Here is a 26829-nt window from a genome sequence, read left to right as displayed (position 1 = left end):
CAATAGATACTTCATGAAATGTTATTTGTGTGCCCTTTAAGCTGCATCCTTTCTAACCCATGAAAAAAACACCAAAACCCAATAAGAAGACCCCACACAATAAATGAAGCACAGTATTAACATCACTAACAAATATTCATAACAGGTGGGTTGTGTGTAGGTGCTGTCGTGGGTGGTAAAATGTAGGGTAAAAACAAAAAAAATACTTCATTTTGGAGCTCCCTTAACAACCGGATCTGGGTACCTTTATACTGTTCCTGCCTCAGGACGCCTTTCAATGGGAGAGATACAGAATCATTGGTAAACTCATCAGCACATTTGGTAGTGGACATTCCATCAGTCCTGGAAGAAATAAAATAAACATGTAAATAGTTTTCTTCATTTTAATCAGTCCTAAAAATTCTTAATCAAGTTCACTGCATCTTTGGGCATTATGTCTTGATAAAACCATGCGTACCCAGAATCATACTCGAGACACATCAGATGATACAGTGTCCCATTAAGCAGAATAGGCACCGTCTAAAGTAAACAATCCCAGTGCCCCTTTCTTGTAATCTTATCATTTTTACCTGTTGCATTGACTTATGTTTTGTACTGACTGTCCCTGTGACATCAACTAGTCAAAATATGAAACATGTCGTTTAACAACTCTACTAGGTCCTTCAAAATGTTGGTGCTGGCTTATAAACTCAATATTCACTACTAAAAACATTTACTTGGATCTACTTCAATTTTGGACACAGTTCCACGTAATGTAATAATATTATTGTTTTAGATTACATTACCTTCTTACTTAAATCACTGGTGTTACCCAAACTCTAGAATTGAGTAATAATAATTGAAAATGGTCAACAACATCTCTCATTCAATTATTCATACCTCTGTCTCAAATGTCCCACTGTGTCACTTACAGTCTGTTTGAGTTCAGTGAGTACCACTCACTTTCATTGGCGGCTTATCTATTTGTCCACAGGAAGCTTATCTCTAACCCAAACACCAGAGGCTCAATCCCTCTGTTCGTCATGTGACCTTGTATTAAAACCTCAGCATTTTCAAATTACTAAAATATCTGAAAGCCACTAATAACATATTACCATTCATATACTGGCAACACTCATTACATCTGACATCAACTGATAGATCGTACCGTTAATCGTTCCACTTTACCTTCTTTATCAATGTCTTTGTTTCTCTCACAAGTCTCCATATCTGTTACCTTCAACTAAAACCCTTCTAAACTTTCCAGCAGAAAAAAACACATTCTCAATCACTACTGCTAAGACACATCACTCTCAAACAATGTCCTGCTTTTACCCCTATTGCAAGGTTTAAAAATAAAACAAAACAAACATGATAACTTTCTCCATATTGGAAGGCAGTTTTCATTTTAGTCTTCCCTTACAATGTTACTGCTTCACATTATTATTTTAAGAGGAATATGTAATGCACCAAATTTATAAAATACATCGGCCAAATCAGAAGGGAAGAGAAACTTTGGAGGGAGCTTCCTTTTTGAGGTAGCTCTCGAGACTAGAGTATTATAACTAGGCTAACACTACTGATCAGTCCACTGTAGATGGAGTGATCTGTTCATAATAAGTCTGGCACCGGAAACAGGATAGACTGGGCCTTAAGTTTAGTTAATTAAAAAGTCTCTACGTGTTCAACATTAATTGGTTCAATTTAAAGGGCATGGGTTTTGTTGGTAGAGGAAATCCCATAAGCATTTATAGTTTTATTGGTTAGGGGTAAATCAGGTCCCGTACATTAACCAAAAGTGGATATAGTGGCTCTCGTATCTACCAACCATAATGTTTAGGCCAGATTAATCTACTTTTACCCGTGGGCATTGCTGTACCAAAGATTTTGTTTCCCCTAAGGGGTGTCCCTATAGTGGCTGGTTAATTTAATTTCTAATAAAGACTCTGATTAACGTGGCAATTATATATTTTCAGTTAAATGCTGTTTTAAAAGCATAGAAAACATGCCAATCTTTGTTTGAGACTTTATTTCCCGAGACCATTTAGGCAGTCATACAATGCTTTGATCTTATCTTTATGAAATGATCCATAAAGGGACCACTCTCAACATTTCTCAGAATACTTTTTACACCACTTACGTACATCTACGTGTGGGTATACAAGTTGTATATATATTGTTTTTTCCATTGTTTATCAAATCCGTGGGGCGACGCACAATTGGCCTAGTGTCGTCCGGGTTAGGGAGGGCTTGGCCGGTAGGGATGTCCTTGTCTCGCGCACCAGCGACTCCTGTGGCGGCCGGGCACAGTGCGCGCTAACCAAGGTTGCTAGGTGCACGGTGTTTCCTCCGACACATTGGTGCGGCTGGCTTCCGGGTTGGATACGCGCTGTGTTAAGAAGCAGTGCGGCTTGGTTGGGTTGTGTATCGGAGGACACATGACTTTCAACCTTTGTCTCTCCCGAGCCCGTACGGGAGTTGTAGCAATGAGACAAGATAGTAGCTACTACAACAATTGGATACCACGAAAAAGGGGTCAAATTAAAATAAATGTTTTTTTTTAATTGTTTAACTTGGGTCAAACAATTTGGGTAGCCTTCCACAAGCTTCCCACATTAAGTTGGGTGATTTTTGGCCAATTCCGCCAGACAGAGCTGGTGTAACTGAGTCAGGGCTTTTTCAGATCTGCCCACAAATTTTCTATAGGATTGAGGTCAGTGCTTTGTGATGGCCACTCCAATACCTTGACTTTGTTGTCCTTAAGCCATTTCTTCACAGCTTTGGAAGTAATGCTTGGAGTCATTGTCCATTTGGAAGACCCATTTGCGACCAAGCATTAACTTCCTGACTGATGTATTGAGATGTTGCTTCAATATATCGACATCCTTTCCCATGATGCCATCTATTTTCTGAAGTGCACCAGTCCCTCCTGCAGCAAAGCACCCCCACAACATGATGCCACCCCCATGCTTCACGGTTGGGATGGTGTTCTTCGGCTTGCAAGCCTCCCTATTTTTCCTCCAAAAATAACATTGGTCATTATGGCCAAACAGTTCTATTTTTGATTCATCAGACCAGTTGACATTTATACAAAGAGTACAATCTTTGTCCCCATGTGCAGTTGCAAACTGTAGTCTGGCTTTTTTATGGCAGTTTTGGAGCAGTGGCTTCTTCCTTGCTGAGCAGCCTTTCAGGTTATGTCAGCATCATTTTCTGGAATTTTCCAAGCTGTTTAAAGGCACAGTCAACTTAGTGAATGTAAACTTCTGACCCACTGGAATTGTGATACAGTGAATTATAAGTGAAATAATCTGTCTGTAAACTATTGATGGAGAAATTACTCGTGTCATGCACAAAGTAGATGTCCTAACGTCCTTGCCAAAGCTATAGTTTGTTAACAAGAAATGTGTGGAGTGGTTGAAAAACTAGTTTTAATGACTTCAACCAAAGTGTATGTCAACTTCCGACTTCAACTGTACATATGAATGGATAAAACAGTATGTAAACATTTTTTAAAGTGACAGTGTTCCAAATGACAGTGTTCCATGTCTATGTACATAGGTAGCAGCATCTAAGGTGCAGGGTTGAGTAACCGGGTGGTAGCCAGCTCGTGACAGTGACTAATGTTCAGTCTGATGGCCTTGAGATAGAAGCTGTTTTTCAGTCTTTCGGTCCCAGCTTTGATGCACCTGTACTGACCTTGCCTTCTGGATGGTAATGGGGTGAACAGACCAGGAGTCGGGTGGCTGAGGTCCTTGATGATCTTTAAACCTTAGGGGTTAAGCCGAATTTCTTCAGTTTCCTGACGTTGAAGAGGTGCTGTCACGCCTTCTTCGCTACACTGTGTGGGTGGATCATTTCAGATTGTCAGTGATGTGTACGCCGAGGAACTTGAAGCTTTATACCTTCTCCACTGCAGCCCCATCGATGTGGATGGCGTGCTCCCACTACTGTCTCCTGAAGTCCACGATCAGCTTTTTCATTTTGTTAACATTGAAGGAGAGGTTATTACCTTTGTAAGACCATCATGCACATTCAACAGAGGTTATTAGCATTCAGTTCACTCTTCTTACACCGTTACACCCGTAGCATGCGCTCCAGCAGGTGTATCTCACTGACCATCCCTAAAGCCAACACCTCATTTGGCCGCCTTTCTTTCCAGTTCTCTGCTGCCTGTGACTGGAACGAATTGCAAAAATCGCTGAAGTTGGAGACTTTTATCTCCCTCACCAACTTTAAACATCTGCTATCTGAGCAGCTAATCGATCGCTGCAGCTGTACATAGTCCATCGGTAAATAGCCCACCCAATTTACCTACCCCATCCCCATACTGTTTTTATTTATTTACTTTTCTGCTCTTTTGCACACCAGTATCTCTACCTGCACATTATAATTTGATAATTTATCACTCCAGTGTTAATCTGCTAAATTGTCATTATTAGCCTACCTCCTCATGCCTTTTGCACACAATGTAAATAGACTATTTTTTTATTTTTTCTACTGTGTTATTGACTTGTTTATTGTTTACTCCATGTGCAACTTTGTGTTGTTGTCTGTTCACACTGCTATGCGTTTATCTTGGCCAGGTCGCAGTTGTAAATGAGAAATTGTTCTCAACTAGCCTACCTGGTTAAATAAAGGTGAAATAAAAAAATAAAATAAAAAATGTAACATCGTCCCCCCATCTGACTCCACACTGAAATAACAATTTTCTGATTGCCAATGTCAGGCTGGGTCTGTAGCTCTAAGGCCATATTTAGACAGGCAGCCCAATTCCCATCAGATCATTGTCAGAGCTGATCTGATTGGTCAAAAGAAAGAATTGGGCTTCTTGTCTAAATGCAGCCTATTTAGCCAATAATTAAAATTAACATTTATTAGCTAGCTTGTAAAGTGTCTAGTTAAGTGGCTCGTTCCTAAAAACAGGTAGCTTAGTACTCAAACTCTGGAAGAACTTCATCTAATTCTTTATTTTCTCATTTAAAAACTTTTTTTCTCCCCAATTGGTAGTTTTACAGTCTTGTCCAATCGCTGCAACTCCACTACAGACTAGGGAGAGGCGAAGGTTGAGAGCCATGAGTCCTCCGAAACACGACCCTGCCAAGGCGCACTTCTTCTTGACACACTGCTCGCTTAACCCAGAAGCCAGCCACACCAATGTATCAGAGGAAACACCATTCAGCCTGCAGGATGACTTTCTATCTTCAGAGGCTTGAGAACATTTTTCGGATAAAAGTTAACCTTTTGACCAACGACCCCAAAAGTTCTATATAGAAACCAAATAAACCATTTTTTCTAAGTGGGGTTCAAGCCCAGTCAGTGGCAAGTGGAGGGAGAAAGTGAAACAAATAATCTAGCACAGTGATGCTGGTTATATGAACCAATTACTGTATTTTTCCCTGTTTAAAGCAGTCCAACTGTAGATTTGTACAACAGATTCTGACCAAAGTATCTAAATTAGTCACATTGTAGACATATCAGATGAAATGTTAAAGAACAGAATATCACAATGTTTTTTTCATTAAATGTCAAGCAAGGAGCTGAGCAATCACAAGACATTACTTGAACATATGGCTATAGTCAGATTAGAATAAAAGGATTCACTCCTTACCCACTGGGCACACACTGATTGAATCAATCATTTCAATGAAATTGAACATACCAGTGGGTATGTTGTCCATTAATTTGGAGTTGTGGCATAGCTTATATTTTCTATTAATTTAGATATAAAATATCAATAGAACAATAATCATCCATAGAGAAATAGTTTTATTTTCGAAACATTTCAAAGTAATAAACATTGCATTAATATTCACAGTGACTCACGCAACTCAAGAAGACAAAAACAAAACAACAAAAATATAACAGCAAATGCAAACCAGTAAAATTACACTTTACTGAAGTAATAAACGGAAACATACAAACAAACAACATTTTTTTTTTAACTCCCCGACGGACACAGGTGCTGCCCTGTAGACCTGTTGTCCACGGCTAGTTTTTGAGTAGTTGTATGAATATCCCCTGTAAGACAAGCAGGGTACAAAATATTGGGCAACAATGATTTCTTTGACTAGTTCATGTAACAGATGGGAAATCGTTAGCTAACTAGTGTTGGCTAGCCATCACCTGCCTGGAGACCTGAGATAGCGTTGTCCTCTCTTTGCCCAACCAAGACCATGGTTTTGGTAGGATAATGGTTAGCTTGCGCGTTAGCTTTGGGAGTAGGAAGTGTCTTTGGTTGCATCTCAAATGGCTATATAGTGCACCACTTTTGACCAGAGCCCTATACTGCACTATATAGGGATTCATGTGTAATTTGGGACTCAACTTTGTGGGTGCAATTACTCACCCTGTTGGTGGTGCTGGTGGACCTCTCTTACAGGAACAGCAGAGCATGACCCCACCTAGAATGGCCGACCTGTATAGACCTGTACCCAGCTCAAACCTACAGGGACAGAGAATGAATCAACTTTACGTGTGTGTGTATCCAAATCAGAATGATTCCTTCAATAAAAGGTTTTTATTAACAAGGTTTTAATTGATTGGTTAAGGATCTAACTAGAACGCCAATTCCCAGGCAGTACCTTCAGCTTTTGGGATGTGTATTCACCTTACTCCTGCAAGGAATGGATCAAGGAACTCCTGCACCACCCACGCAGCGTACCATGACACAGCAGTCAAGGTGGAAAGACCTGCAGGAGAGGCAGATTGAGATGGTTGATAAGCGGCAGAAGAAAGAGAGATGCGGAGTGGGGGGAGGGGAAGAAGCGAGAGAGAGAGATTGGTACTCTGGTGATGATGCTGGCAGTTGGGGACACACCTGATAAGATGAACAAGCTGCCGCCGGACAGAATGATTTTGCCCGTGGCCTGTTCAGAAGTGCTGCCGATCTCTGTGCATTTCAGCCCCCGCACTGACACAATGATGGACGCTAGACCCAGGAGCAGAGCGATGATCATCAGGGCTCGACATTCCTGTATGTAATCTGACCACAGGAAGAAACAGAGTTCCAGTCAACAACAGACATTGGATCGATAGAGGGCCTGAGCAGACTGGGCCTTGGAGTCAATACGGGAAATGTGCTCAACTCTATCCCCTTGCGTGTCTCACAACACACACACACACACTAAAGAAGGCATAGCATACATTTTGCAGGGTGTGCTAGTGGGACATGTTGCCTAAAGAAAATAAACAGACTTCAATTGATGCTATCAAGCAAGTACTGGTGGCCTTTTTTTCATTGTTAGACATACCGCTAAATGCCTATATCAACTTCCTGTATGTGAACTACAGAACACACGTTAAATCAGATGTAGGGTGTGTCTAAGATACAGAACTGTAGCAATGCATGGATCATTCATGTTTGCTGAAGTGACACTCCATTGAGAATATGAAGACAGATTGTGTTCCTCTTATTCTTAAAACATTTGGCAACATCAGGAATCCAACAAAGCGAACTAGTTAAGGTTGCTGTATGTAATTGACTGACCTTCACACAGCAAAATCGCATCGTAACATTAACCATTTGTTTAAGAGGGAAGTGACAGAGGAGCAGGAAACTTTTCCCTTTACAGTTCCCTTTGACAGGGGTGTCAAACTCAGCTTAGGGGTAGTCTAAGGAGATAAACAATATGACAGATTGGTTAATCGAAAGCAATGACACTGTTTGACTTCCTCAACTATTAAATCAGGAGTTTCACAATAGATACCTGCCATTGAGGTTTGCCATTGGTATCTCCTTAGAATATGCTCACTATTATTTTCAGGTTAGACAAAACTCTTTTATTCTCTCTCTGTAACAATGAAAGTACTCTGACCTTTGGTGGTAAGGTGACTACAGTTCTGACTACAGTTCTTCATTCTTATGAACATGTGCTTATCTAGGAGCCTGTTGCTGTGTCATAGAGGTGAAAGGAAACCAAGGTCAGTGTGACTGTCAATGATTGACTGAGCGATGATACAATGATACATACTTGTGCGATTTACATCCAGAGTACTTTCATGGCCTGAAACTGAGACCATATGGCATGCATTCTTCAGTCTGGAGGTAGCCAGTTGAAAGTGTCCGTCACATTGGAAAGGAATTCAAAAAGACTACCATACTACAGTGTCCATTATGAGAACAGCTTCAAAAAGTCCTGCTGAGGCTGTCCTCCGTACTACAGGCATGCTACAATTTATTTAACAGATACAGTATGTCAGCCTCAACTACACAATACTTTTGTAACGCAAATACTTCTTTAGATCTTTGCTCAGTTTCTTAATTAATTTGTGCTGTATGGACACTTATCAAAGCAGCATATTCACCTTACAAATGTAAAACTCCATCAAGAGTCTAAGGATTTTAATGTAACTGCTAGGGTCACACTGTTGGCTGGCATTAGTTAATCGAAAGGCGCCTTTGCAATGTTTATACATTGCTTTTGCCCACAAACTAATGTCCGTGCATACACACTCCTCATTTTGAAACTTGAGACATCTACCAGGTGAAGGAAGTATGTCTTTGACCGTTTATACCCTGCAGGAGAAGGGGATATTTCTCCCACTTTAGTATCAAGCAAAGGAATGTCTTTGTTAACAGACAGCTTTTCTCGCCAAAACTCTAACATGTCCAAAACTGAATACTGGATCAATATTTCTAACATAAGAATGTGGTGAATGGTCAGTGGGGAGCTATAGAAAACTAATGTCATGTTGTTATTTATTTTGTTATGTCATTAAAACTGGTATAAAAAAATACTGTAACTTGGAAAGTATATCCCCTTTATCTGTCAAGTTTCCATCCAATGTTGTGCATATAATATAATATGGAAAATTATTGAAGAATTTTTGTTAAGATATGAATGTGATTTTAGGAGGGATAAGAGAATCTCCTATATACTGTTCATAGTAAGTAGCCACGCCCTGAATGAGGTCAGAGAGCATGTCAGAGTGATGGAACCGTCCCCTTTGACTTGAGTGCATAAAAGGATTGCCCACAGAAATTAACAGTAGACCAGGAAAGATGGGGAGTTGCAGCCCAAGTCTAAAGTGGTTTAAACGCTGAATCTCAGAGACCAGGAAACATGAGGTGAGAGCTACATGTTTGAAATGGTTGGAACTTTAAACCTCAACATGAGGTGAAGAAATAAACTCACCTTCTTTGAGACCAGAGAGACGGCGAGCTGCAGCTCATGTCCACCATGGTCCGAATCCTGAATACCAACATGAGTGGTAAAACAAATTCCCTCTCAGACAATCACTGGTACAGCTGATTAGCTGTCCTGAGTCAAATATCTCAAACTCTTCAAACAATCCTTACTACTCTTGTCAAATCACGAATGATTCCTTATTTCAAATGGGCAGTGGTTCATGTACAAACTATATGATAAATGTGAGGATAGTTCTGAAAAGTATCGACGATGAGTGTCTTTTTTCTCTTTCTCCATGTTGTTGTGTAAAAAGCCACCGTATTGTAAAAGTCCACTAGGGACCTTTGTCTCATGTATTAAGTGTATATGTTATCCTGTTATTATATAGTTAGCTAGTAAATACATAATTAAACCAATTTGAGTAGTACTGAATCAAGAGTAAGGATTCGGTTTTTGCAGATGGATGAGATTACAACTGTTCTGAATGATGATATGATAAGAGATAATGATTATTATAAGATGACTGTTTATTCATGTGATAGGTGATGACATTTAAAGTTTAATTCAAGATGATAACTCTTTAAACGACCTCTTCCGTGGTGTCCCATTTACATTACATTTAAGTCATTTAGCTAGACGCTCTTATGAGTTAAAATTGCATTACATGACATCCAGTGGAACAGCCACTTTACAATAGTGCATCTAAATCTTTTAAGGGGGGTGAGAAGGATTAATCCTTTTATTCCTTAAAGAGGTGGGGTTTCAGGTGTCTCCGGAAGGTGGTGATTGACTCCGCTGTCCTGGCGTCGTAGGGAGTTTGTTCCACCATTGGGGAGCCAGAGCAGCAAACAGTTTTGACTGGGCTGAGCGACTTCCTCAAATAAGAGGTGGATGAACGCAGTGCCCTTGTTTGGGTGTAGGGCCTGATCAGAGCCTGGAGGTATGAGGTGCCGTTACAGCTCCGTAGGCAAGCACCATGGTCTTGTAAAGTAAAGCCAGTGGAGAGAGCATGAAGGTTGAACAGTGCTGCTTGGATGAGTTGTAGGGGTTTAATGGCACAGGCAAGCCAGTATTCAGACGGGAGATGACAAGTGCCTGGATTAGGACCTGCGCCGCTTCCTGTGTGAGGCAGGGTCTTTGTTGTAGAAACCTACAGGAACGGGCCACCGCCTTGATGTTAGTTGAGAACGACAGAGTGTTGTCCAGGATCACGCCAAGGTTCTTCGCTCTGGGAGGAGGACACAATGGAGTTGTCAACCGTGAAAGATCATGGAACGGGCAGTCCTTCCCCGGGAGGAAGAGCAGCTCCGTTTGCCGAAGCTAGGTGGTGATCCGTCAACACTGATATGTCTGCCAGACATGCAGATGACACCTGGTCAAAAGGAAAGATTAATTGGTTTTGCATAGCAATGATAGGAGAATGTGAGCTTATGACAGAGCCAAGTGACTTGGTGTATAGCGAGAATAGGAGAGGGCCTAGAACAGAGCCCTGGGGGACACCAGTGGTGATAGGAGACAGATTCTCGCCACGCCACCTGGTAGGAGCGACCTGTCAGGTAGGATGCAATCCAAGCGTGGGCCGCGCCGGAGATGCCCAACTCGGAGAGGGTGGAGAGGAGGATCTGATGGTTCACAGTATCGAAGGCAGCCGATAGGTCTAGAAGGATGAGAGCAGAGGAGAGAGAGTTAGCTTTAGCGGTGCGGAGACAGAGAAGAGCAGTCTCAGTTGAATGACTAGTCTTGAAACCTGACTGATTTGGATCAAGAAGGTCATTCTGAGAGAGATAGCGGGAGAGCTGGCCACCACGTTCAAGAGTTTTGGAGAGAAAAGAAAGAAGGGATACTGGTCTGTAGTTGTTGACATCGGAGGGATCGAGTGTAGGTTTTTTCAGATCTCTCGCTTTGGTCAGGGATGAGTTGATGAGCGAGGTGAGGTAAGGGAGAAGGTCTCCGGAAATTGTCTGGAGAAGAGAGGAGGGGTTAAGGTCGAGCGGGCAGGTTGTTGGGCGGCCGGCCGTCACAAGACGCAAGATTTCATCTGGAGAGAGAGGGGAGAAAGAGGTCAGAGCACAGGGTAGGGCAGTGTGAGCAGAACCAGCGGTGTCGTTTGACTTAGCAAACGAGGATCGGATGTCGTCGACCTTCTTTTCAAAATGGTTGACGAAGTCATCTGCAGAGAGGGAGGAGGGGAGGAGGATTCAGGAGGGAGGAGAAGGTGGCAAAGAGCTTCCTAGGGTTAGAGGCAGATAGTTCCCCCCTCAACAATAGCCCATAATGACAAAGCAAAAAGGTTTTTTAGAAATGTTTGCGCTAATATATATATATATATATAAATTATATTTACATAAGTATTCAGACCCTTTACTCAATACTTAATTGAAGCACCTATGGCAGCCTACAATCTCTTTGGTTATGACGCTACAAGCTTGGCACAACTGTATTTAGGGAGTTTCTCCCATTCCTCTCTGCAGATCCTCTCAAGCTCTGTCAGGATGAATGGGTGTTGCTGATCAGCTATTTTCAGGTCATGTTCGATCGCGTTCAAGTCCGGGCCACTCAAGGACATTCAGAAATTTGTCCCAGGCCACTCCTGCGTTGCCTTGGCTGTGTGCTTAGGGTGGTTGTCCTATTGGAAGGTGAACCGTCGCCCCAGTCTGAGGTCCGGAGCAGGTTTGCATCAAGGATCTCTATGTACTTTGTTCTGTTCATCTTTGCCTCGATCCTGACTAGTCTCCCAGTCCCTGCCACTGAAAAACATCCCCACAGCATGATTCTGCCACCACCATGCTTCACCGTAGGGATGGTGCCAGGTTTACTCCAGATGTTACACTTGGCATTCAAGCCAAAGAGTTCAATCTTGGTTTCATCAGACCGGAGAATCTTTTGGCAAACTCCATGCAGGCTGCCATGTTTCTTTTACTGAGGAGTGGCTTCCGTCTGGTCACTAAAGGCCTGAAAAAGGCCTGATTGGTGGAGTGCTGCAGAGATGGCTGTGCTTCCGGTAGGTTCTCCCATCTCCATAGAGGAACTATAGAGTGACTATCGGATTCTTGGTCACCTCCCTGACCAAGGTCCTTCTCCCCCGATTGTTCAGTTTGGCTGGGTGGCCAGCTCTAGGAAGTGTCTTGGTGGTTCTAAACTGTTCTTGGGGACCTTCAATGCTGCAGAAATGTTTTGGTACCCTTCCCCAGATCTGTGCCTCGACACAATCCTGTCTCAAAGCTCTATGGACAACTTCTTCGACCTCATGTCTTGGATTTTACTCTGACATGCACTGTCAACTGTTGGACCTTATATAGACAGGTGTGTGCCTTTCCAAATCATATCCAATCAATTGAATTTACCACAGTTGGACTCCAATCAAGTTGTAGAAACATCTCAAGGATGATCAGTAGGAAACAGGATGCAGCAGAGCTCAATTTCGAGTCTCATAGCAAAGGGTCTGAAAACTGTTTTCGCTTTGTCATTATGGGGTACTCTGTATAGATTGCCAAGGATTTTTTTGAACATGGTTAAAACTATAGTTTGGATGGTCAGTTCATGCATCCATGGCGCTTTGAATTTGAAAGTGGTTACATTTCTCCAACAACATTCCTCCGCTGTTTACCAAAACTATTTTGTTTTTGTTTAAACTAAAGATTGGCCCTTTAATAGTCCATGTGAGTATTGCACTGAGTATTGCATGTGTCTCTCAACTGGTAGCTCCAGTACAGTCTTGTATCTCTGGCACTGCACAGAGCCCAGAGTCTTGGCTGCGCAGGTCATCCACAGGCCCTCAAACTGCCAGTTGTTGGTTGTGACAGTCTGAGAGTGGCTGTGGACCCTCCAGGAATGGGAACTAGTGCCGCTGTTCTCCAGACACCAGCCCATCACCCCTAAAGACAGACCCAGGACCTGGAAGGCTAAAAGCATAGTGGTCGGTTATGCTGCCTGATTTACTTGGAAGAGATAAGGCAGAACAACATGTTTTTGTTATGTAGTAGTTATTAACCTACAAACAATGAGTGTTAGCTATATGCCAGTTGGCAAAACTGGTTGCACTGTCGTCAATATGATGTATTTTATGTCATCATGGTCAGATTGTATGATGGTTGTACAAAGACGTTTTGTTAACGTGGTTTTAACAACCAGGAAAATACTTTATCTGAACTACCGACATATAGTGGGTTAGGGTTAGTCCATCACCTTTCTCAGTTTGATAGACATGAGACTCTTTTAGTGAAATAGTCAAGACAATCCTACATGGTAAATACTGTACATATGGAAATAAATCCAAGTAGAGCTATAGCTTGGAGCAAGACAAATACACATTTTATTTGAATCAAATAAACTAAACGTTTTCTTTAATCTACAACAAATATTCCTGTACACACACTGAGTCTACAAAACATTAACACCTGCTCTTTGCAGGGACCAGTGAATAATGAGTGCCTTTGAATATAGACTTCATCATATAAAAAACACATGTAGATGTGATATCGGTTTTGACATTGTAGCTCCCTAGCCATCCCCTGTACTGACAGTGGGAGGGGTTTCGTATCTTAGGGTTTAAACCTCCACCTCAGCATTTGGGGAGATGATGACGACCTGTAGGCTCCTGGGTCCGTATTCACATATAATCTTACTGATTATGATGTAAAAAGGTTAAACTAATTATAGATCAACACTTTATTGAGTTACACTAGGGCCTGTATTCACAATATGTCCCCATTGTGTCCTCTCTTCTCTCACAAACACATAAAAGCATGATTAACACAAAAGCCCTGCATTATTTTGTAGTATGTGTGTATAAGTGAGTGAGAGAGAGAGTACTGAATACAGATGGCATTTACATGTGTGAGTGTGAGAGACAAACATAGAGCTTGTGTCTGTGTGGGGTAAATGGAGAGTTTGGCTTTGGTTTGTGTGGCCAGCAAGGCTGTTGATACTATTGACAATCTTCTGCCATCCATATGCATTCACACAGTCCAGTGCGCTCTACAGGGGGCCGCTGCCACCGTTTCCTCCCCCACCAGGACCCTTCGTCCTAAGGTCGTGCCACACCTTAACTAGAGGCTCGCGATTCTTCCATATCAGCTCGTGGCCATACATGATGTACCAGCTACAAAAAAAAGAAATCAGAGAGAGAGAATAGGTGAGGAACATATAGAGATAGGAAGAGAGGTAGAATGACAGAGCTTAAACGAGAATACAATAACATATCTTAATTTGTCAATTTGGGCTGTCTTGGTACCCGATCCAATACCACACATGTACACGATAGGTTGGGAGCAGTATGGGGTAAGAGAAGAAGAGTGGTCACCCCTGGAGCAGTTTTTAGAGGGGGTGGGGGTAGAGGATTAAGTGACACCCAAACAAAAATCGGCAGAGCCGGGGTATTGTGGAGAAGATGGTCAAAGACAGCTAGCTTGATTAGATGTTGAGATGTTTTGTTGCTGCCCTGTGCAAGTCATTTTAATGGGGATGAGTGTGTGAGAGAGTAATTGAATAAGTGAATGAGAGCAGACAGACAGATGGACTTGAAGCTGACTTGCAAGCCAAAAGGTTTTCCGCCTAGCTGAACAGAGTGAGACTTACATGCCAAAAAGAGCTCCGCCGAGATGGGCCGCGTGGTCGAAGTACCGCCATCCTAAAACTAGGCCAGCTGTGTCCATAGCTACGATGGCTTTCAATGCCTGGACAGGAGAAGAGAAAACAGATGGTGTGAATAAACAGGACAATAAATAACTTCCTGGACTCACTTACATTTTAGTCATTTAGCAGACATGCTTATCCAGAGCATTCATCTTAAAACAGCTAGGAGGGACAAGCAAAGATCACAGTAATAGTAAGTACATTTTCCCCAATGAAGTAGCTATCAGTAAAGTCAGAGCTACTAAGGGGGAGAAAAAATACATTTTTACTTATTTGGAAATATTGAAGATACACTTTTGCCAAGAATCAGTGATCCAAGTCTTGAGAGCTCTCCTGGTGTGTGTATCCTTCAAACAGCATGCTTGATGGCAAACACACCAAGACAGCCGTGAAGAGGGCACGACAAAGCCAATTCCCCCTCAGGAAACTAAAAAGATTTGGCATGGGTCCGGAGATCCTCAAAAGGTTCTACAGCTGCAACATGGAGAGCATCCTGACCGCTTGCATCGCTGCCTGGTACGGCAATTGCTCGGCCTCCGACCGCAAGGCACTTCAGAGGGTAGTGTGTATGGCCCAGTACATCACTGGGGTTAAGCTGCCTGTCATCCGGGACCAGGCGGTGACAGAGGAAGGCCCTAAAAATTGTCAAAGAGCCCAGCCACCCCAGTCATAGACTGTTCTCTCTACTACCGCATGGCAAGCGGTACCGGAGAGCCAAGTCTAGGACAAAAAGGATTCTCAAGAGTTTTTACACACAAGCCATAAGACTCCTGAACAGGTAACCAAATGGTTACCCGGACTATTTGCATTGTGTGTCCCCCCAACCCCTCTTTTACGCTGCTGCTACCCCCTGTTTATCATATATGCATAGTCACTTTAACTATACATTCATGTACATACTACCTAAATTGGCCCAACCAACCAGTGCTCCCGCACATTGGCTAACCGGGCTATCTGCATTGTGTCCCACCCACCACCCACCAACCCCTCTTTTTATGCTTCTGCTACTCTCTGTTCATCATATGCATAGTCACTTTAACGATACCTACATGTACATACTACCTCAATAAGCCTGACTAACAGGTCTGTATATAGCCTTGCTACTCTTTTTTCAAATGTCTTTTTACTGTCGTTTTATTTATTTACTTACCTACACACATCTTTTTTTCCCACCATTGGTTAGAGCCTGTAAGTAAGCATTTCACTGTAAGGTCTATGTATTCGGCGCACGTGACAAATAAACTGATTTGATTTGCACAATGGGTCACATAAGACACCCTACTAAAGGCATTTAACAAAAGCCACAATAAGACCAAATACTAATTGTCAAAACACATACCAAATCAGACATGCAAACACACATCGTAACAAAAATCTGAAATACCAACAATACTAAATCCCCAAGTAGCATAAAGATGTGTGCAAAATACTGCCAAATTCTCTAAATTTACGTTGGAGGAGGTTTATGGTAGAGAAATGAACCAAATTATATTTGTCCCCAGCAGAAGGTGCACCTGTGTAATGATCATGCTGTTTAATCAGCTTCTTGATCTGCTACACCTGTCAGGTGAATGGATTAACTTGGCAAAGGAGAAATGCTCACTAACAGGGATGTAAACAAATTTGTGCACAAAAATGAGAGAAATAAGCTTTTTACGCATATGGAACATTTCTGGGATCTTTTATTTCAGCTCATGAAACAAACACTTTACATTTTGTATTTATATTTTTGTTCAGTATAGCTCAATATCACCATTTTAATTTTTGCATTAGTTTCCTGTACCTGTACCAAAATTCCAGTAATTTTCCTTCATAGCCATTTCTCCATCTTTTAAATAGGGAACCAGCACTTGTGATTTCAGCACTTGTATTTCCATGACTGATCAAAATGTATTTTCTGATGGCTCTCTTGTCCTTCTGCAGCAGCAATATGTTTGGAACATCGAATCTCAATAAAAACAGTATCGAGTTGCAATATATGGCATACAGTTGAAGTTGGAAGATTATATACTTAGGTTGGATTCATTAAAAATAGATTTTCAACCACTCCATTAATTTCTTGTTAACAAACTATAGTTTTGGCAAGTCGGTTAGGACATCTACTTTGTGCATGACAAGTCTTTTTCCAACAATTGTTTACAGACAGATTATTTCACTGTATCACAATTCCAGTGGGTCAGAAGTTTACATACAATAAGTTGACTGTGCCTTTAAACAGCTTAATATTTGGGGTCCATGGCCAGGAAACTCCCCAGACCTTAATCCCATTGAGAACTTGTGGTCAATCCTCAAGAGGCGAGTGGACAAACAACACCCACAAATTCAGACAAAGTCCAAGCATTGATTATGCTAAAATGGACTGCAATCAGTGTGTGGCCCAGAAGTTAATTGGAAGCTCAGGACTGAAGGGTAGCTCCTGGCTGGCTGACGGCTCTGGCAGCTCCTGGCTGGCTGGCGGTGCAGGACAGACGGGAGACTCTGGCGGCGCAGGACAGACGGGAGACTCTGGCGGCGCAGGACAGACGGGAGACTCTGGCGGCGCAGGACAGACGGGAGACTCTGGCGGCGCAGGACAGACGGGAGACTCTGGCGGCGCAGGACAGACGGGAGACTCTGGCGGCGCAGGACAGACGGGAGACTCTGGCGGCGCAGGACAGACGGGAGACTCTGGCGGCGCAGGACAGACGGGAGACTCTGGCGGCGCAGGACAGACGGGGACTCTGGCGGCGCAGGACAGACTCTGGCGGCGCAGGACAGACAGACTCTGGCGGCGCAGGACAGACGGGAGACTCTGGCGGCGCAGGACAGACGGGAGACTCTGGCGGCGCAGGACAGACGGGAGACTCTGGCGGCGCAGGACAGACGGGAGACTCTGGCGGCGCAGGACAGACGGGAGACTCTGGCGGCGCAGGACAGACGGGAGACTCTGGCGGCGCAGGACAGACGGGAGACTCTGGCGGCGCAGGACAGACGGGAGACTCTGGCGGCGCAGACAGACGGGAGACTCTGGCGGCGCAGGACAGACGGGGAGACTCTGGCGGCGCAGGACAGACGGGAGACTCTGGCGGCGCAGGACAGACGGGAGACTCTGGCGGCGCAGGACAGACGGGAGACTCTGGCGGCGCAGGACAGACGGGAGACTCTGGCGGCGCAGGACAGACGGGAGACTCTGGCGGCGCAGGACAGACGACTCTGGACGGGAGACTCTGGCGGCGCAGGACAGACGGGAGACTCTGGCGGCGCAGGACAGACGGGAGACTCTGGCGGCGCAGGACAGACGGGAGACTCTGGCGGCGCAGGACAGACGGGAGACTCTGGCGGCGCAGGACAGACGGGAGACTCTGGCGGCGCAGGACAGACGGGAGACTCTGGCGGCGCAGGACAGAGGGAGACTCTGGCGGCGCAGGACAGACGGGAGACTCTGGCGGCGCAGGACAGACGGGAGACTCTGGCAGGACAGACTGGAGACTCTGGCGGCGCAGGACAGACGGGAGACTCTGGCGGCGCAGGACAGACGGGAGACTCTGGCGGCGCAGGACAGCAGGAGACTCTGACGGGGAGACTCTGGCGGCGCAGGACAGACGGGAGACTCTGGCGGCGCAGGACAGACGGGAGACTCTGGCGGCGCAGGACAGACGGGAGACTCTGGCGGCGCAGGACAGACAAGGCGCACTGTAGGCCTGGTGCCGGCACTGGTAGTACTGGGTCGAGGACACAGGGAGAACTGGGCTCTGGCGACACACAGGAAGCCCGGTGCGGGGCGCTGCCACCGGAGGGCTGGTGTGTGGAGATGGCACCGGATAGACCGGACCGAGAAGGCGCACTGGAGATCTGGAGCACCGAGCCTGCCCAACCTTACCTGGTTGAATGCTCCCCGTAGCCAGGCCAGTGCGGCGAGGTGGAATAGCCCGCACTGGGCTGTGCAGGCGAACCGGGGATACCATGCGTAAGGCTGGTGCCATGTATGCCGGCCCGAGGAGACGCACTGGAGACCAGATGCGTAGAGCCGGCTTCATGGCACCTGGCTCGATGCCCACTCTAGCCCGGCCGATACGAGGAGCTGGAATGTACCGCACCGGGCTATGCACACGCTTCGGGGACACCGTGCGCTCCACCGCATAACACGGTGCCTGCCCGGTACAACGCCCCCTCTCTCCAAGGTAAGCACGGGAAGCTGGTGCAGGTCTCCTACCTGACTTCGCCACACTCCCCCAATACATTTTTGGGGCTACCACTCGGGCTTTCAGCCGCGCCGCCGTGCTGCCTCCTCATACCGGCGCCTCTCTGCTTTCGCTGCTTTGGGACGGCGATATTCCCCTGGCTGTGCCCAGGGTCCTTTGCCATCCAGAATCTCCTCCCAAGTCCAGAAGTCCTTTGATTGCTGCTGCTGTCCGTTACCACGCTGCTTGGTCCATCGTTGGTGGGTTATTCTGTCACGATCGTCGTATGGAGTAGACCAAAGCGCAGCGTCGTTAGAATACATTCTTCTTTATTAAATGAAGAATACGAAGAACAAAAACGAATATGACGAATGTGACCGCTATATAAACAATGTGCCAACGTGCAACATAACATAGACAATAACCAACAAAATACCCAAAGAAGATAGCTGCCTAAATATGGTTCCCAATCAGAGACAACGATAAACACCTGCCTCTAATTGAGAACCAATCTAGGCAACCATAGACCTACATAAACACCTAGATGGAAACAACCCCATAAATCTACAAAACCCCTAGACAGTTCAAACACCCTAGAATAAGACAAAAACACACATATCACCCATGTCACACCCTGACCTAACCAAAATAATAAAGAACACAAAGAATACTAAGGTGACACTTCTGACCCACTGGAAATGCGATGAAAGAAATAAAAGCTGAAATAAATTATTCTCTCGAACAGCTGATCTCTACTATTATTCTGACATTTCACATTCTTAACATAAAGTGGTGATTCTAACTGACCTAAGACTAGGATTCAATGTCAGGAATTGTGAAAAACGGAGTTTAAATCCATTTGGCTAAGGTGTATGTAAACTTCCGACTTCAACTGTAGATGGAGAAATAGTCGTAGTGTGAGTCGACCAAGCACAGGCTATTTCGATTTGTTGAAACACTTTGTGTTAAAAACATTCCATATGTGTTATTTCATAGTTTGTCATTACTATTATTCTACAATGTAGAAAATAGTAAAAATAAAGAAAAACTCTGAAATGAGTAGGTGTGTCCAAACTTTTGACTGGGACTGTATATCGTATCGGCACCGAAGTATCATGATATTATTGTATTGTGAGGTGCCTGGCAATTCCCTGCCTTATTCCTCATACCCATGGGGGGGAGGGAGTGTACTATGGTGAAAACTCCCCCCATCCATGCTTACACCAATCCAATACTTTTAAAGGGAAACTTCACAATTGTATTCATAGTCATCATCTCCAGCACCACCCTATCAACAACGTATGTGAAAACGGTGCATTTCTATGTTTTGTAGTAAAAACGACTGAGGAAGATAAGTGTTTCCAATGACATTGGTATTATTCATGTGACTTTGACCAATTGTGAGCAGTGGTGGACAAAGTACTTAAGTATATTTAAAACTCAAGTATGACTTAAGTAACAAAAGTAAATGGAATTGCTAAAAATGTAAAAGTATTAATAATTGCAAAATCCTTATATTATGCAAACTAGACAGCACAATTTATTTATTTGTATTTCGTATTTGCAGATAGCCAGGGGGCACACTACAACACAGACATTAATTTACAAACAAAGCATTTGTGTTTAGTGAGTCCACCAGATCAGAGGCAGTAGGGAAGACCAGGGATGTTCTCTTGATAAGATCATGAATTGGACCATTTTCCTGTCAAAATGTAACAGGCACTTTTGGGTGTCAGGGAAAATGTACGGAGTAAAAAGTACATTATTTTATTTAGGAAAGTAGTGAAGTAAAAGTTGTCAAAACTATAAATAGTTAAGTAAAGTACAGGTACCCCCCAAAACTACTTAATTAATACTTTATGGTAGTTTTACTTAAGTACTTTACACCACTGGTTTTGAGTAGGCATTGTCTACTAATCTTTTTTTACTACAAAACATAAAACGTGACATTTTAACATATGTTGATGTTGGGGGTAGTTCTGGAGATGACGAATATGAAGTTGAAAATGTTCCTTTAAATCCCTGAGTGCACACTTCTGGAGATGGGTAGAAAATTAGAATGGAACTTCTGTGTGGTTAAGTGTGCTGTAAGGGTTGTTCACTCACATTGCCTGCAGAGAAAGCATACATCGGGAGGAAGATGATTGCCAGCTTAGCCTCTGGCATTTTGGTACAGACGGCAGCCAAGACTGTCATGATAGCTCCTGACTGGAGAGGACAGGAAGTGATGTCAGAAACAGGAAGTAAAGGGGAATTCCAAAGGGAGTCTAAAATGTTAGTGCTTACCGCTCCAAGAGAGGGACCCAAGCGCCCGCTGGCTGTCTTACACACATAGCTGAACATCGTAGATATAACACCTTGCAATGAGGAGATGATTGATTATTTTTCTGAAAATAAATCTGTACTTTCAGGATTAGTAATCTGTCTATTACAATCTGCCATTTGTCTCTCACACACGCGTGCTGGTACCTGCAGACACGTAGACAGCCATGAACTGCTCCCTGCCTAGCATGGAGACGATGCTGGAGGAGAAGCTCCAGAGGACGTACATGTTGGCCGCCATGTGGAAGAAGGAGTAGTGGCTGAACGTGGACAGGAGCATGGGGAAACACAGGGTTTCTGTGGATAGGGTACAGACAGGAGGAGATGATTAGGGAAGTGTTCAATAGGAACGGGGAGGGATCTACCTGAATTTTTCCTATAAGAAATATTTTCATCGCAAAACGTTTCGCTAGGGATTGCTACCGTGTGCACAATTTCTTATTGGACAAGTCTTTTCAGAGTATAAATCGGTCTATAGAGGCTGTATAGTTGTTAATATTTTTTTTATGCCGCTTTTTACTGTAATTTTTTAATATACATGTCAAATAAACTGGATCTCTGTCAGTGTTAATAGTAATGAAGTGCCATGATTAGGGCCTCTAGTTTTACCTGACCAGGAAAAACTATAGCCTATAACAAGGGCTCCAGATTTCCCTGGTCAGGTGAAGAAAAACTCAGGGCCCTAATCCTGACACTTATTACTATTAACACTTCCTGAGGCAGAGATCAAGTTTTGTGTGTATTTGTCATGATATGATAGTTTCCGCTACTCACTGGAGGCAGGGTTGGATGTGAAGTATTTGATCATAGAGCGCTGGAGGGACGGCACCCTCCAACAGCAAAACACCACGGCATTAGCAGCTATGATCCCTGAGAGAGATAGGAGAGGAGTAGAAAAAGACAGAATGAATGAGAGATGAGAGATTAGTGGATAATGAAAGATGGGGGGAGGTGCTAACGGTTGGAAAAACATGGCAGGATGTTCCCTTGAGCAAGGAACCTAAACTGCACATTGGGTGCTGCACTGCGGCTGCCCTCTGCTCCAGCCTTTCCATCATAATGTGTGATTTGAAGTGGTTGGGTACATTTCTGTCTCGTACAGACAAAAAGTAAATATTATCTTAAGTTAGAGAGGGTAGTAGTGAAAGTGACAATCATCATCTCCAAATATCTGTATCAACTAGTTACTATCGAGAAGGACACAAGAAAAAAAACAAAAAAGAATGGGCTTCAGTACAGACTAACCTGTAACAGTACGTTGTCCCTCACTCAAGCCGTTCCACCACTGGTTGATCTGTAACAGAAACAGAACCGGTCTGAAAAAACAGCCACACATGTAGTGAAACCTGGGTTGTGTTCATTAGGCACTGAACAAAATAAAACTGACTGAAACAGGGAGGGACAACCTGGTCCAATAAGGAACGTACATTTTAGTTTTCTGTTGCAAAATGTTTTAAAACATTTTCTGTTGTGTGTAGTAAGGAACACGACCCAGCATAGGGAATCAACTCCCTAAGACATCAGTGTGACGACAGTTCAGCAAGAAAAGAGGGGGGGAGCATTGCAATATTTGGCCTTGCAAACCTGGGGGGTGCATTGAGATATTTGGCCTAGTGTGAGTGGCAAAGTCCACAACTTGGGCCAAATCAACCCTTTTCCTTATAAAACTTGAAAGAGGCCAGCACCGCAAATTCATAATTCGTCAAAATAATCACCAGAAGAATTGCTCCTTGTAACCTTCAAATCCCATTCAGTTACAAATGGCGGAGAGACTATAACCTTTAACCCCTGTTCCAGGGACCCTGCGCTGCTCCCAGTCTGTTGTACTGTATGTGTATGTTGTGGGGAGAGGCCGGGTAATGCGACAGCAAAATAAAAAATGTCCAGTATAATGTATCAATAAAGATGAATACAAAATAATGAGGCATGGTATAAAACAAATGAAAAAAAGGATCAACCCAATATCACGCATGTTTTGACCCATCCTTCATCTCACCCATTTGCGAAGATCCCCCTGTTTCTGCGGCCGTAGTTTCTCCAGCCAGTCGGCACGGACCTCGTCAAAGTAGCTCTGGACCCGGGACTTTAGTGACTCATACTGCCAGATGGCCGCTGTGCCAAATGAACAGGCTGTAAACTAACATAGTTTTAGTCCCCCTTATTCCGTCAGTGCTGTGCTGAATTTGCCAATAGACTAACTGAGGCCTCTGTGACGGCAACAGTAATACCTGTTCAGTGTGTAACAGGTAATGCAGTTATATTGTACTGTGTTGTAGTATAGCTTATCGAATAGTGTTTGTTAAGTTAAAGAAAGACCTACCCCTATTGTGAACACCAGGGGCTTGACCAGTCTGCCAAAGCTCCTGGGGTGTGTGTATGCCACTGAGGGATGAACGGGGGGAGATGCACCCCTCTTGTGGATGAGTCCTTCACTGGGCTCTGTGTGTGAGGGCCCAGTCTCCTCTATGACCCCCTTCTTGGTCTTTGTCTCCTTCGCAGCTTTCCTGAAGCTACATCTCTGTTGAGTGTTGAGGGTGAATCTAGGGAAAAGCATGAACAGGGAAGAGTAAGAGCAAGATGATTGGTCAATTATTTAGCTATAATAACATTGAGTAAAAGGAGAAATGGTTTGAATCCTCCTTCTAGAGAAAAGAGAAGTGATCTTGAAAGTAAAAGGGAGGAACTTACTAAGTTACTCTGGATAAGAGCATCTGCTTAATCAGTGTTTTTTCATCCTGGTCCTGGGGGGTGGAGTTATTGTTATTGCCCTAGCTCTACCTAATTCCACGAAATAAAAAGGTTTGATAGTAACCAAATGGAGGCAAACTTAAGCAAAGGGAACGGGGAGGGACAGACCTACCTGAATTTTGTCCAATAGTAACTAGTTCTTTGCAAAACCTTCTGCAGTGTACTTACTTAACTACATTCCTAAAGAAAATAATGTACTTTTTACTCCGTACATTTTCCCTTATACCCAAAAGTAGTTGTTACATGTTGAATGCTTACCAGGACAGGAAAACAGTCAATTTCACACAATTAGTCCAATCTTGGCCAAAGAGTTCAATCTTGGTATCATCAGACCAGAGAATCTTGTTTCTCATGATCTGAGAGTCCTTTAGGTGCCTTTTGGTATGAAACTCCAAGCGGGGTGTTATGTGCTTTTACTGAGGAGTGGCTTCTGTCTGACCACTCTACCATAAATGCCTGATTGGTATTAGTCCCCCTGGAAGGTTCTCCCATCTCCACAGAGAAATTCTGGAGCTCTGTCAGAGTGACCACCGGGTTCTTGGTCACCTCCCTGACAAAGGCCCTTCTCCCCCGATTGCCCAGTTTGGCCGGATGGCCAGCTCTAGGAAGAGTCTTGGTAGCCAGTCAGGGCTATGGAACCCTGACCTGTTCACTGGACGTGCTACCTTGTCCTGGACCTGCTGTTTTGGACTCTCTCTCTACCGCTCCTACTGTCTCTAACGCTGAATGATCGGCTATGAAAAGTCGACATTTACTCCTGAGGTGCTGACCTGTTGCACCCTCTACAACCACTGTGATCATTATTATCTGACCCTGCTGGTCATCTATGAACGTTTGAACATCTTGGCCATGTTCTGTTATAATCTCCACCCGGCACAGCTAGAAGAGGACTGGCCACCCGTCATAGTCTGGTTCCTCTCTAGGTTTCTTCCTAGGTTCTGCCCTTTCTAGGGAGTTTTTCCTAGCCACCGTGCTTCTACATCTGCATTGCTTGCTGTTTGGGGTTTTAGCCTGGGTTTCTGTACAGAAATGTGCGACATCGGCTGATGTAAAAAGGGCTTTATAAATACATTTAATTGATTGGTGGTTCCAAACTTCTCCCATTTAAGAATGATGGAAACCACTGTGTTATTGGGGACCTTCAATGCTGAAGAAATGTTTTGGTACCCTTTCCCAGATCTGTGCAGACACAATCCTGTCTCAGAGCTCTACAGACAATTCCTTCGACCTCATGGCTTGGTTTTTGCACTGACGTGCAGTGTCAATTGTGGGACCTTATATAGACAGGTCTGTACCTCTCCAAATCACATCCAATCAATGGAATTTACCTTAAGTGGACTCCAATCAAGTTGTAGAAACAGCTCAAAGATGATCAATGGAAACAGGATGCACCGGGGCTCAATTTCGAGTCTCATAGCAAAAGTTCTGAATACTTATGTATTTATTTATCCATTATTTTACCAGGTAAGGTGACTGAGAACACATTCTCATTTGCAGCAACAACCTGGAGAATAGTTTACAGGGGAGGAGAGGGATTAATGAGCCAATTGTAAACTGGGGATTATTAGGTGACCGTGATGGTTTGAGGGCCAGATTGGGAATTAGCCAGGACACCGGGGTTAACACCCCTACTCTTACAATAAGTGCCATGGGATCTTTAATGACCTCAGAGTCAGGACACCCGTTTAACATCCCGTTCGAAAGATGGCACCCTACACAGGGCAGTGTCCCCAATCACTGCCCTGGGGTATTGGGATATTTTTTTAGACCAGAGGAAAGAGTGCCTCCTACTGGCCCTCCAACACCACTTCCAGCAGTATCTGGTCTCCCATCCAGGAACTGACCAGGACCAGCCCTGCTTAGAAGCAAGCCAGCAGTGGTATGCAGGGTGGTAATGCTGCTGGCCATAATAATGTCAATAAAGCTATTTCTGTTTTATATTTTTAATACATTTTCAAAGATTTCTAAAAACCTGCTTTGTCATTATGGGGTACTGTGTGTAGATATATTAAATAAAACAAAAAAATAATACATTTTTGAATAAGGCTGTAATATAACGTGGGGGAAAAAGTCAAGGCGTCTGAATAATCTTCGAAAGCACTGTATTTATAACCAAATACTTTTACTCAAGTAGTATTTTACTGGGTAACTCACTTTTACTTGAAAAACTTTCTATTAAAAAGGGATCTTTACTTTTACTCAAGTTTGACAATTGGGTACTTTTACAAGCATTGCACAGGACCAGGATTAAGAGAAACTGTGCTAACTGTAAATTCATTCTTTTGGGAGCTCCCAAAAGATAGCTAGCTACATGGCACAGAAGAAGTCCAACTAATCAAACAATAATTCAATGGGAATACTGAGGTAACAAGCAGCCACCGATATTACTACAACTGTGGTTGCAAAGACTAGCGGACTGTGGCACCACTAGCAACGTGTCTCAAAGTGATCAGCTGTTCATCATCACGATAACCTACAGTAGCTAGCTATGGCAGCCGCTAGCTGAGTTTTAGCTATAATTTCTAGACTGACAATACATACATCAGTTGCCAAGATCTCAGCCAAGGGCAAAATACATTGAGTACACCATACCTGTTTCCTCTGGTTGCTGTACTAATGATGTCAGCCCTAGCCCATCTTAAAACGCAACCCCTCCACGCCATGTTGGTAAAACGAATGACCCCTCCTACATTCGCTACCGGGTCAACAGTCTAAAACAGCCAAACATAACTGGGTCATATGGTTAGAAGGTATCCAGCTTTTGTCAAATTTACGTCAAAAGTATAATATTTTAGCATTTTAGCTAACCCCCTACCCCTCATTCTCCTAACGTGCTACGCTAATTATCCAAACCT

At 43.8% G+C, this 26829-nt stretch overlaps 2 protein-coding genes across 2 annotated transcripts; both read right to left on the bottom strand.

The window, feature by feature from the left end:
- Nucleotides 1–5730: 5730 nt before the first annotated feature.
- On the bottom strand, nt 5731–13279 carry LOC127908584 (claudin-19-like). The gene is made up of 5 exons (XM_052467088.1): nt 12795–13279; nt 6800–6959; nt 6590–6671; nt 6329–6424; nt 5731–6000 (listed from the first exon to the last, which is right to left on the bottom strand). The coding sequence occupies exons 1-5, from the start codon at nt 13020–13022 to the stop codon at nt 5874–5876; spliced, it is 693 nt and encodes a 230-aa protein (XP_052323048.1). The 5' UTR covers nt 13023–13279; the 3' UTR covers nt 5731–5873.
- Nucleotides 13280–13399: 120 nt separating this feature from the next.
- Nucleotides 13400–26820, bottom strand: LOC118397026 (presenilins-associated rhomboid-like protein, mitochondrial). Its single transcript, XM_035791421.2, has 10 exons — nt 26567–26820; nt 23547–23766; nt 23223–23363; nt 22472–22520; nt 22001–22096; nt 21374–21523; nt 21191–21261; nt 21011–21112; nt 14688–14785; nt 13400–14211 (listed from the first exon to the last, which is right to left on the bottom strand). Exons 1-10 carry the CDS (start codon nt 26635–26637, stop codon nt 14088–14090), a joined length of 1122 nt encoding a protein of 373 aa, XP_035647314.1. The 5' UTR covers nt 26638–26820; the 3' UTR covers nt 13400–14087.
- Between the last annotated feature and the right edge of the window lie 9 nt (nt 26821–26829).

Source organism: Oncorhynchus keta, chromosome 18 (assembly GCF_023373465.1).
Source record: "Oncorhynchus keta strain PuntledgeMale-10-30-2019 chromosome 18, Oket_V2, whole genome shotgun sequence".
NCBI lineage: Eukaryota > Metazoa > Chordata > Actinopteri > Salmoniformes > Salmonidae > Oncorhynchus > Oncorhynchus keta.
Note: the sequence above shows the minus strand (reverse complement) of the source record. Positions and strands in the feature narration are given on the sequence as shown.

What these genes read in the sequence shown, in the direction of transcription:
- LOC127908584 (XM_052467088.1), bottom strand. Translation starts at nt 13,022, where the DNA reads ATGCTTTTAGCCTTCCAGGTCCTGGGTCTGTCTTTAGGGGTGATGGGC. An exon ending in AGCTACCAGTTGAGAGACAC is followed by an intron (nt 6,960 to 12,794) that starts ATGCAATACTCA and finishes TGGTCAGATTAC; the next exon opens with ATACAGGAATGTCGAGCCCT. An exon ending in CCATTCCTTGCAGGAGTAAG is followed by an intron (nt 6,425 to 6,589) that starts GTGAATACACAT and finishes CTGTCCCTGTAG; the next exon opens with GTTTGAGCTGGGTACAGGTC.
- LOC118397026 (XM_035791421.2), bottom strand. Translation starts at nt 26,637, where the DNA reads ATGGCGTGGAGGGGTTGCGTTTTAAGATGGGCTAGGGCTGACATCATT. An exon ending in CCCTGGTGTTCACAATAGGG is followed by an intron (nt 23,364 to 23,546) that starts GTAGGTCTTTCT and finishes AAACTATGTTAG; the next exon opens with TTTACAGCCTGTTCATTTGG. An exon ending in GGCGGAGCTCTTTTTGGCAT is followed by an intron (nt 14,212 to 14,687) that starts GTAAGTCTCACT and finishes TTTTTTTTGTAG; the next exon opens with CTGGTACATCATGTATGGCC.